Here is a 12,565-nt window from a genome sequence, read left to right as displayed (position 1 = left end):
ATATTAACCACTTAAGTCTGCATTCTGTTCCCTCTGGTTTTTGTCATTTTTAAGTTCAGAAATTGCTCACTAGAGAAAGAAGCAAGCAGTGAGCATTCCAGGAGCAGATTTATTGAGTTGGTAGACTGGATCTCATCTAGTTGCAAGTCTCTAATGACAGTAATATATGGTTGGAGTTTAGAAACCACTGGCTTAAGTTGCTTAAAGATACAGAGATGGAGACCCACTGTGATGGTTAAATTTGTTATAGAACTCAACGAGGGGTTGCTTCTCTGCAAATGACAAATATTACCAAAAGTATATATAGTGATATCAGCCCTATCAGCCTTATGTTTTGAATAAAGGTGAAAAGGGGTAGAGTGAGCCCAGCCAGCCTGATGTAATAGTGAGCTCTTAGGCGCAGCACGCAAGAGGCCCTGTCTCATAAAGTGGACAGTGTCTGAGACACCTGGATTTGGTCTGTCTCTCACATACATGAGTGCCTCTGCACCCCACTCCAAGGAACTCTTAAAAACACAAGGTTCAGTTACTATACCCCAAGTGATTGAGCTGGAGACAGTAGATTGAAGAGGGTGCTGAGTTCTTGGTGGTACAGATGATGGGGGAAAGAAGTGTACCCCAGACTGTTTGTTGTTTGCCCACTGTTAAGTTCTGTGAGTAGGTCATCGTGTGTGGAGTGATGGGGAATAGGCTGGGGTGAGAAAATGTGTTGGCCCTAGTCAGGCAGGCCTGGCTTTTTGATTTCACCTTGGCGACTGTGGGCACATTGCTTTCCTTCTCTTAGGTGCCCTTCCCTTTGGAAAAGTAGAGATAATAATAGTATCTATGTATAGAATTAAGTGAGGTCTTGCATTTAAACAGCAGTATAAAACCTGTTATTACTTAGCTCTGTATGGATTTGGGGTTGTACAGAATAGCCCCTCTGCTGCATGTAAGCTGAACATACAAGCTGCATGTTATCCCAACTTATACCTGTTTGTGGTAATTAATATCTGTCTCATTGCACTGTTGTGAATGCTAATGACCTGAGGCAAAAGGCACTTGGTTATAGATTGGGTTAATTCTGAGGTCAGACTTTTCTCCAGTATCATTCAATCACTAAGGGACCACACCTTTTAATGTTACTGTGTATACTTTTGCATTTGAGTAGCATATTTGTGAAAAGTCTTCCCCCATGCTAAGAACACATTTTTAATTTTTTTTTCTTGGTTCCCATTTTTCGTTTTCTTTATTCTATTTGCAGCCCTTATTGGCAGCAATAAGTTTGTAATGCTAGGAAACTAAAAACTTAACATATTTCTTCCAAGTGGCTCATTGAACCACTTACTCTAAGCAGTCAACCAATCCATAGTGTTTTCAAACTCACACATCTAGTGCCGTGTTAAATATACTGTCTTGCTGGGAATATAGCTCCAAGGTACAGTGCTTCCCGAGGATGTATGCAGCCCTGGATTCAGTCCCCCACCCTAACAATATGTCTTATCGCTTCTAGACTAATTTAACTTGGTTCTTGAACTTAGGTTCAGTTTGTAGTTTTGCCTCACACAGCACCTCTCCTCTCCCCCATGGATGTTCTTTTCTCAACCCATGCAGATCTGTTTTTCCCCCTTTTTCATCATAGCTTTTTTTTCCAATAAAAAAAAAAAAGATATTTACTATGGAAGTCTGTCTCCAATTTTCATTCTTCAGATTGTTCAGCACAGTTCTTAGCTCTGCTAATGAAGACACAACAAGCAGACTGAGTGACTTAGATTTGGGACGTTCTTATCTCACTGCTGTCAGAATGTCTCAGTTAATTATCAGGCTCTTTGCTGATTTTTCAGATGTTAGGGTTTTACAATGGTAAAGAATGTCTTTACTTTTTTACTTCATGCAGAGGTATCCAGAATTTCTTGAATGTGTGTTTTTTATTAGTTTCCCAAGTTACAGATTGATATATCTGTTGGAAAAGCAACATATCAGGAACCTGGACCCTGATTTGATACCAGAGAAGACTGGGGTGGATGGTCTTGGTTCTGTTGTTCTTTGTTTGATGTTTGGAGACAGAGTCTTGAATCTGCCCTCCCAGACCCTCAGTACTGTGTTACAGCACTACCACTGTAGCAAGAATGTCCTCTAAAGCCAGGTTAGTTTGGATGGAGTCCTAGGCTTGTCATGCACTTGCTGAGTAATGGCGAAGTAACTTCCCTAGGAGTCAATTTGCTTATCCGCTGCACGTGGATACTATCAAGACCGTGATTACCATGCCAGAGTTGTGAAATTAAATTCCTATGTAAATGCCTCTAGAAAACTGTCTCAAAAAATATTAGCTGCCACTGTTACTGACATATGCTACATTGGGTTTGTTGTTTTCTATAGGGTCTTGTGGCCTCGGCTGGCTTTGAACTCACTGTGTAGACCAGGCTCTGCCTCTGCCTCTTTAGTGTTGGGAATAAAGACAAGCGCCACCATGCCCACCATATATAGCACAGTGCTTAATCTTTCAAAACCTAAGGACCAGAGCTTTGAGTTGTATGTTTGCCTTCTGTGAAAAATGACTACCTTTCTCCAGACATTGGAACTCTACTTTAGATGAAGTTGGGATGGTTAAGTTTCTGGTGGCTCCTGCTGTCACTGTGGCCTGAGGGTTTAGTCTGACACATTGAAGTCTGGAGCAGACAGAGCTCAGTTATCCTTGGTGGATGGGGAGGTAATGCCTTCACTACCTGTCTACTTACTGGCCATGGGTCGGAAAGGTGCCCCCAGCCTCGGGCTTGGCCTTCCTCTGATCTGTCTCAGCTGAAAAGCCAGTTCTTGAAGGAACTTCTTTCCTCTGCCGAGTCAGTGCTGCTTGACTCCTCACTAAGAGGAACTTTCCTTTCCAGGGTAAGACAGAGAGAGGGCTTGAGACGACCGCTGGGAAGCCATCCTAAGCTGAGCTGTATGACGTGTGGAAGCTCCACTAGAGTATCTCGTATTGGTCAAACAAAAAATGTGCTTATAGTTTTCAGAGCCAAGAGCCTAACTTTTGTTTACATGTATACATGGAAGTTTTGGCAAGGTTATTTTGGTGCCCGTACGTGTGTACACGCTCCCACAGTTTTCTAGTTGTAGTCTGCAGTGGTACTAGAGGATGGGCACACCTTGTCTGCTTTGGGGAGGTCCCAACACTGCCTACAGCATCTGTCACTTCACAGTAATGCAGCAAGCTCCTGGGTACTTTGCTTTGGCTAATAGTTATTTGCATTTGAGTGCCATGAGGGAAGAGCTTAGAAGCAGAGAGGGAAGCACGTCTCTCTTTCCTAACAGAGCATGTTTGCCTTTTCTCCTTACCACTGCTCAGGAGACTCTCACTAAGTAAGAGCTGTGGTTCACTTGCCTTTCACTTCGCCAGTGCTTACCAAGCACGAGATGTGAGTACTGAGATCTCAATCTTGGTCCTGTAGAAGACCAGCCTGTGCTCTTAAAGCTGTCTCTCCAGCCTTTTTTTGTTAACTTTTTTCTTTTCCTTTCTTTCTCTTTCTTTCTCTCTTTCTTCCTTCCTTCCTTCCTTCCTTCCTTCCTCCCTTCCTTCCTTTCTTTCTTTCTTTCTTTCTTTTTTCTTTTTTTTTTTTTTTTAAGGCAAGGTCTAACTAAGTAGCTCTGGGTGTTCTAAAACTCTCAGTGTAGACTAGGCTGGCTTTGAACTCACAGAGATCTCTGCCTTCTCAGTACTGGGATTAAAGGCATGATTATTTGTTTTTTGTGTGTTGGGGTTTTGTTTCATATATCTATGGAGCAACATGAATATCAGTTGCCTGTGGAGCAGGAGACATTTCTAGATTTCCCTGGAACTGGAGGCAGTTGTGGGCTGTGGTTGCAGGGAATGGAACCTGGATCCTTTGGAAGAGCAGCTGGTGCCCTTAACAACTGGACCATCTCTCCAGCCCCTGGGTTAACTCTTTCACGTCATTCATACTCGTTGCTAGGTATCTGTAATCTAATTTGGAGTTGATATATTCTCATATCGTTGGGAAGCTAAGGCTCAGAGGGATTGATTTACTTGCATAGGTTTTCACATCTTATCCCTCAAATTAATTAATTAATCAATTTTGAGACAGAGTCTCATGATGTAGCCTTGGCTGGCCTGGAACTCATTCTTCGTGCCTACTTGCCTCTAAAGGGGTGTGTGTGTGTGTGTGTGTGTGTGTGTGTGTGTGTGTATGTGTGGTGTAGGACACATGGCATACATAGTGCACCTATGGAGGTCAGAAGATAAGTTTGTGGATCTGGCAGGGATAAAATGCTAGTTGCAACCAGTACCTTACACTGTGACTCAATCTTGCTGGCTCTCCCGTCTGCTTCTTAAACTAGTTTACAGCTCCTATGGGAAAGAAGCTGGGTAGTTTACTGTTTTCAATCATTGGAAGTTTGTATGGGAGTTTAAGAATTTAGGGCTGACTTTGGTTTTTGTCTTCTGAAGGAAGTATCACAACAACAAATCTTGTAGTGTTGCTTTTTATTCCAGTGCCATATCTATGTACTAGATTTATGTATTTTAATTTTAGCTATATGGGTGTTTTGCCTTTATGTATGTCTACACATCATGTGGCTGGAGCCCAGAGAAGCCAGAAAAGAGTGTGTAGGATTTGGATTTACAGATAGTTGTGAGCTGCTATGTGGGTACTGGGAATTGGTTCTGTGTAACCATAGCAACTCTGCTTCAACATTGAGCCCCCTCTCCAGCCCCTCTAGTTAGCTCTCCAAGAGCTATCTTTTGGGTTTTTGTTTACCATTGGGTCTTAATTGGGGGGGGTATATTTAGCTTTGTGTCTTCAACTATGAAAAAGTATGTCAGCTAGTAATTATTAGAAGAAATCTTTATTACTTTTCATATTCAATTTAATTAACATAAATGTTCTTTAAAGAAATGGTTTCTACCTCATAAAGCTGGCATGCTTTGTTATTGTTATATCTAATGACTGTGAAATGGTTCTGTCTACTCTGGGGTTTGAATTATTAAGCCGTGGTGAGTGCTAGAGATGACGGTGGTGACGTTTGCACGGTCTCGAGAAAGCTCCTGATGCTGCTGAACTGTGCAGTAAGAATAGCCAAGCGGTAAAAGTTACCTGTTTATGGTTGAGTAATATCCTTTCTTATTTTATGGCAGGCTCAAGGTCTATAGTCAAGGCTGGCTTTAAAGTTGATCCTCTTGACTAATCCTCCTGAGTGCTGAGATTGTAGTCATATGCCTTGCTTTGCCACAGTTCTTAAGTGTGATACAAAAGTTCAAAGTAACAATTCTCAGTCAAATATTTTTAATTGGCTTTTGTTACAGATAACTTTAATTAGGTATTGGGGAACACTTATTATCGTTGTTTGATCAATTTAGATTTAGAGGGTTTTCCTGTATGGCCCTGGCTATCTAGGAACTAGCTCTGTAGATAGGTCTGGCCTAGAACTCAAAAGATCTGCCTGCTTCTGCCTCTAACCCTGAATGCTGGGATTAAAGATTTCTACAACTAGCCTCAAATTAGATGGTTTTTGGGTTTTGTTGTTGGCTTGGTTTGGTTTTGGTTTTTTGTTTTGCTTTGTTTTGAGACAGGGTTTTTCTGTATAGCCCTGACTATCCTGGAACTCACTAGGTACTGAGTAGACTAGGCCGGTGTCAAACTCACCTCCCAGCTCAAGTATGGCACTGAACTGTTGGGGAAATGGACCAGGGTGTATTACAGAGCACATCATTGATCATCCGTCAGGCGATCCCTGAGTTTGAGGATAGTCTGATCCACAGCACGAGCTTGCCTCAGAATAAGCAAACAAACCAACAAACACTGTTTATTTGAATTGGGGTCTGGAGAAGTAAGTCTGATATTATATTACGTCTTTTGGCAGCCACCTTTAGAATGAGTGTGATGACCGTTCTTCTGGCTGATTGTTAGTTAGCCCTGGCTTTAGTGTCTCAAAGGGCCCTGAAGGCCTAAGTGGGCTATTTCAGCAGGTGTTAGGGTTAGGGTTAGGGTTATTGACCTGGTTTGATCGTGCTATATTATTATATATGGAAGGTTGTAGAGTTAATATTAGTGTAGTATTAGTGTATGCATTAATTATTTTTTTCTCATTGCTGTGATACATTTTCTGAAAGAAGCAACATAAAGGAGCAGAGTTGATTTTTGGTTTACAGTTTAATGGGTAATAGAATCTATTATAGCAGAAAGACTGCCTATCATGTCAGGCAAGCATGGCATCCTGTGGCTCCATAGTCCTAGAAATGTGTAGCTGGAGCTTGTCTCTTCCTTAAATCTCAAAGGAGCAGAAAGTAGAAAGAGACAGAAGTCTACAGGGGTATAAAAACCTCAAGGCCTATCCCCAGTGATATGTATCCTCGAGGGAGATGCTACCTCCTAAAGGTTCTACCACCGTTCTCAAGAGTATTACCACAAAAACCAAGAGTTCAAACACATGAGCCTATGGAGGACGTTTTATATTCTAGCCAGAACACTATGCATAAGTTCAATTAGACAGCACTGTAAACATATACCAAATCTAATATCATCTCAGAGACATAAAATCTTGGTAGGTTTGAATTAACTTTACTTGTATAACCATGTTGTTTTAGTATATTGTAGTTCTTGCAATTTTAAAAAGCTTTTTAAGTTAGAACAAGAATAACCTATAATGATAGAAAGTTTACTTAGGTTTATTGTAGTAATGAACATGAGAGGCCTCCATCTTGAACTGGGTGTGGGGGTCAAATAGGGTATGTTCACTTGTAGAAGTCTATTTGGTTATGTGCTTATAATTTGTACGGTTCTGTGATTGCCAATTAAACGTTTAAAAATTGCAGCACAACAATAGAATGGAATACTCTGTTCTAAAATAGTTTTCTTACACCATGCAATATGCACAGACAGGGAAGAAATGGCAATTTTCACTATTGCATAATATAAAGAATACACTGTATATAAAACATGCTAGCAGTAGATACTAGGAAAACTGGAATAAAATCAGTACTATAGTATATTTGTTATAATAATAGCAATAATGTCCAGATGAGAGTTGTGGGTTTGTAGTTGTTGGGTGCTTTGTTAATTTTGTAAGAACAATTGATTGTGTTTGCCTGGTTTAAGAGACAATAGAAGATGTTAAAGCAAAGTCATGTTAGAGATATAAAGCACAAAACCGTGGAGAGGAGGGAAAAACGTTTTAAAAAATGAAAGACCGGGCAAGGTCAAATAGAGGATTGTAAGAAGATGAGGGCAGAGAAATAACCTGCTAGAAAGGGCTTTTACTAGCTGAAATTGCTAAACCATTGTATAGTAGAGTTGATTAAAAATTCTCTCCTTCACCAAGCCTCTCAGGTTTGGTTATTAAAAATAATTCACAGTTAATACTGGAGTTTTATTTTGTTCGTTTAGTTTTAATGAGGCTGTCGTTGATACAGCAGTCTGTTTTCTGTAGCGGATGCGCTCACGCTTACTTCCCTGTCTCCACAACTACATTACCTTTGCAGTAATGTGCACAGCCCGCCGTGTCCGCTTCGTGAGGGCAAATACAAATTACTACGTTTTAGAGTCAAATGGGGCGCCGGGGGTGGGGTAGGGAATACTTTTAACAGAACTAAACACTACCCTATTGTAATTTACATGGTTTTTCTTGTTTATCCTTCATTCCACAGACTTCTGTGTAAGGCAGTTATTTCGTGATGGAATTTATTTCACTTACTGAGTTCATAAGTTGAAGGTTATGAAAGGGTGAATTTTTTTTCCATTAAAGTTCCATAAAGGTTGCATTTAATGTTTTTGATGTGTGGTTATAATTGCAGCGCGCCCTCAGTATTTTATTTGAACGACTAATATCGCATTTTATATTAGGTTGAAGTGCAACTGTTTTTATTTTCACTATTGAACTGTCAGAGGAAGTTTCTCCTATTCCGAAAGTCGCCGTCATCATTTCACCATACTTATTTAAAATAATAACGCGAATCAGATTTCTGCTGAGGCTTCGCAGGGGCTTGCTTTTGAGCCGCCTTCGTGCAAGCAGCTTGGCTTCCTGAGTTGGGTTGGTCTGGGAATGCTCCGTGGCACTAGGACCCAGGGGGCTCCCGTGAGCGGATCTTGGGGCCAGATTGCAAATTCGTGGTGACTCAGTCTGGTCAGCTCCTGGTGCTCGAGGCGGCCGCGGCGCACAGCACAGACACAGCGGACGTTGGCGCGGAGCTGCGGAGCAGTCCGGCCAGGCTTCGGGTCCGAGCCTCGGTTGGGGCTGGGGTTGGGGCTGGGCGGCGGGCAGCGGGTGGGTGCGCGGACGCGCGGCGGGCCTCTGCGTGGGACTAACATCTGCTCGTCTCTTCCTGTGTCTGGCTTTATTTGCAGCAAACCAAGATGGAGTATGAGTGGAAACCTGACGAGCAAGGGCTTCAGCAGATCCTGCAGCTGCTCAAGGAGTCCCAGTCCCCAGACACCACCATCCAGAGGACCGTGCAACAAGTATCCTTGCCGTTCGGTGCCCGGCCTGGCGGCGCCGCCCGCCGCCCCTCTGGGCCGCGGCCCCCACCCCGCCGGCCTCGTGCACGCGGCCGCAGCCCGCCAGGCCCGCCGCCGCCGCGTGGGGCTCGGCCGCCGCTTCCGGGCCGCCGCCGGGGAGGCCACACGTGCCGCGCCGCCACGTCCCCGCCGCCGCCGCCGAGCGGGAGCTGCGGGGCTCACACAATGATCTGTGGGGCGGGGGTGGCGGGCCTGCGAGCGGGGCTGAGCGGGGCGGCAAGGCGGCCGGGGGTGGAGCTGGCGCGGGGTTTGAACTGAAGACAGGGCCCGGGGCTTTCTCCAGCCGCGCCTGAATGGCCGGCGACTGCGGTGCTCGAGGGAACACCTGTTGCAGCCTCTTCTGGCGCTCCAGTGGTGTTTGCACCTTAAAAGCTTTGGCCCAAGGCTGGATAGACTACTGCTAAACAAGGGGTTGCTGTGTGTTGAGTGCTGATGTACCGGTCCTGTTGCCACAATTGGAGAAAGGTGGTGCGTTTGCAGATGGAGAGAGCTGCAGGCTCCAGAAGGGGAACAAACACGCAGACAGCAGCCTTGTTAAATTCAAGCAAGTTAATTCTTTAAGAACTTAGAGTTGTTGTCTTCACACTAGATTCCCTTGTAATGCTTTCCTGTAAGGAGTAAAGTCACCTAGTAGGGAATTTAGTAAATTAAATAAGATCCTGGTGTTTGAGCTTATTTCAGTTTTTAAAAATCCACAGAAGTGACATTACTGGGGGGTTTCAAGAAGTACTGCATTGCTATAACCTCAGTCCTCCCTCCAGTAGATGAATGAGTATGACTGTTCCATTAAAAGTGGATGGGATAGTGACGTGGAGCTACTTGGATTGTTTAAAAAGCCATTTTGTTTGAATACCTTTTGACTGCTAGGGAAAATAGTAGCTTTGTATATAGTTGAGCTTTTTATCTGAACATGATGTAGATCAGTCTTAATTTGTGTTGTCATAGTTCTGTGGGCTGTTCAAGTTGAAAGAATGTAAGTAGTAAGTCCAGAATTGCATTGTAGTTTCTGTAGCACTGAGTATTTTACTTTCTTGTTTTAAGTACCTATTATATACCAAGTATGGTGCTAGGGCCAGTCCAGTCGTCAATGTACAGTTTACTCTGGGTATTGAGAGCATATTATGTTCTGTGAGAAAGAACAAATTAATTAAGCACGGCCGTGCCCCTGTGATCACAACTCCTGGGAGGTTAGAGTGCTCAGGATGGCCTGTTCTTTTGCGTCCTTAGCTTAGAACAGATTTGTTCAGTTGGAGATACACACATAGATGTGTGTGTGTGTGTGTGTCTTAAGTTGTATGGAAGCATGCTTTATCAGAAGGTAATAATAAACATTAACACCAGCATGCTAAAACTAAGAATCTTTGTTTGGGCTTTATTTGGAAAAAGTAGTTATCTTTTGCTAGAATTTACATACCAACTCCAGACATTTTAAGGCCATTTCCAGCATATAAAAAGACTATTTAGTTTGCCTAGTATATTTAATAATTAGTTTTGATTTCATTAGTAAAAACATCTTAATCTCTGCAGGTAAAACACTCCTAGCAAGCACATTACAGGGTAAGAGTCGGGGCTTGAAAGATTGAGGGCATATGTCCCTGGCAGTCAGTGTCCTGTGCATTGTATCTTGGGGTGAAAGGAGTTGATTTGACAGACTATCTCTGGGAGGAATCGCTGTGGAGACTGCATAAATGGCCTTCTCTTCTTTTACACTCCAAAAAACTGTCAAAAAGGCCATCTTGCTCATTTCCTCAAAAGCTCTTGAGCGCAAACAGTACTTTACTGAGCGTGCAGACACTTCCCTTCCTTCTCGTCTTACTGAATACATCGATCACAGTATTGTAACAAGCACTAGTGCATTGTGCATAACATCAAATTTGATTTTAAAAGCAAATATTATTCTTAGGGGAAATGGAGGGCTAAAAATTATTAGATTTTTAAAATACTTAATTTCTTTCCTAGATTATACAGAGAAATTTCCTTAACTACTGTTTGTTCTAGAAACTGGAACAACTCAATCAATATCCAGATTTTAACAACTACTTGATTTTTGTTCTTACAAAATTAAAATCTGAAGGTAAGTAGAGCTTAAGTAACTAAAAATATCTTTAACACTGTTAAGATCCTTATACTGTGAATTATTACTGTCAGGATTCCATCTTGCTGTCTAATTGACGGGTGTCAAATGTGCCGCCAGAGTCCTACTTCTGTAGTAATGAGGTAGAAAGACTTCTCTTATGTCAGCATCCATTAGAGTCTCTGGTTGTGTGTGAAATGAAAAATGGATCGCATAGTCTACCTTGGTGTTTGTACCTGAGTATAGCAAAGATTGGCTTTTTAAAGTGTATGCAGATTGAATGCAGAACTTAATATTACCTGAATATATGGGTCTGTTCATTATAGGAAAACATAAAAAACCACATAGCCAAAATGAAAACACTACCATCCAGTAATTGTTATCTCTGAACTGCATTTTAACTTCTGGCTATATACTATTTCAAAGTTTTTTTTACAGGTGATGGAGTCATTAACTAATACAATTTTTATTTTAATTACTTTTACTTGTCTGTTTTTAAAATGACATGGTCTTTAATTATTCCTAATACATGCCGTATATTGTTCTGGACTTTAGTTCACAAATTATATATCCATTAACACTGCTTCTTTGTCAGACCATCTGTATTGTGTTAAATTTGAATAAACAAACAGTGATCATTGCTCTCGCTGAGCTCGTGGGACTGTGAGGGCTACTCTTGATGGCGTTTGGGCGTTGAATGTCTGCTCTTCCTGGAACTCACTGCAGGTGCTCACACAAGTGTCAGCAGTTTTCTAGCCTCTAAACAAGAACCTTAGCCATAGTAAAAACATTGCTCTATAGTATAAGCTGTCTGGACTCTGACACTGGACCATATAACCTGTCTTGCTTTTCTCAGCTGGAAAATACCTGCTAGGTGTTTAGATCCTATAAGATTTCAGCTCCAGAGCCTTGCACGCATGGAAGGAAAGATTTGCTAATTCATACACACTCTGGTGATTTAAAACAGTGATTATTATTCTGCTTTGGTGAATACTTGGGAATATACTATTTTTGTTAGTATAGAAAAATCTCACATACTGATGATCATTAATCACTTGGCTGGAGGTGTAGCTCATTTTAGGGTAGCATGGAGGTAGCTTTGCAGACCTCCCCTCATCACACACATACCTTTTTGGTGTGTGGTATAGTTGAGACAGAATCTCTTCAGTGCAGCCTTGGCTGTTCTGGAACTCATTCTGTAGACCAGGCTGGCTGCAGACTTAGTTCCAACTGCCTCTGCCTCCTGAGGGCTGAGATTAAAGGTGTGTGTTACCAGGCTCGGCTAAAATACAGTGGTTGGTTGGTTGGTTGGTTGGTTGTTGGTGGTAGTATTTAATCATTCTCTCATATATTATATCTCAACCACAGATCTTCCACTCCCCTCAGATGAACAGGACTCCCAGAGACATCAAATAAGTATGGCAAGCTATAATAAAAGATTAGGCCAATACCATCACATCAGGACTGGACAGGGCGCAACTCAGAAGGATGAAATGGGTCCCACAAGTAGGCAAGAGTCAGAGAAAGCTTCTATTAGGATAGTTTTTCCCTCCACAAGAACACCAAGCTACTCAGCCATAACACATGCAGAGGACCCAAGTTAGACTCCTATAGGGTCACTCATCTCTCCCAAATTCCCATGACTCCATCCTCCTGATAAGTCCCTGAACCCTCTGGTTCCTCCTCACCTCTGCCTAATGTTTGTCTGTATCTGCTCCCATCAGTTGGCTGGATGAAGTCTCTGGTCTCTTTGAGTTGAAATCCCAGCAACCACACGGTGGCTCACAACCATTTGTAATGAGATCTGATGCCCTCTGGTGTGTCTGAAAACAGCGACAGTGTACTCATATAATAAACAAATCTTTTTTTTTTTTAAGATTTATAGATTTATTTATTTATTTTATATGAGTACACTGTCGCTGTCTTCAGACAGACCAAAAGAGGGCATCAGATCCCATTACAGATGGTTGTGAGCCACCGTGTGGTT

General features: G+C 42.3%; 1 protein-coding gene across 2 annotated transcripts in view; it reads left to right on the top strand.

Moving 5' to 3' along the window:
* Positions 1-12,565, top strand: part of TNPO1 (transportin 1) — an 80,051-nt gene that overhangs the window by 21,497 nt on the left and 45,989 nt on the right. For both annotated transcript variants that reach the window (XR_013975234.1, XM_080925086.1), the window contains exons 2-3: positions 8,334-8,447; positions 10,503-10,578. Coding sequence is in view for 1 of the 2 variants with exons in the window: in XM_080925086.1 (XP_080781212.1) it covers positions 8,334-8,447; positions 10,503-10,578 (190 nt within the window). In the remaining variant the exon portion in view is untranslated. The remainder of the gene's footprint in view (positions 1-8,333; positions 8,448-10,502; positions 10,579-12,565) is intronic.

The sequence above is a fragment of the Micromys minutus genome, assembly GCF_963924665.1.
Source record: "Micromys minutus genome assembly, chromosome: 11".
Lineage (NCBI taxonomy): Eukaryota > Metazoa > Chordata > Mammalia > Rodentia > Muridae > Micromys > Micromys minutus.
This window is presented reverse-complemented; position numbering and strand designations above follow the sequence as displayed.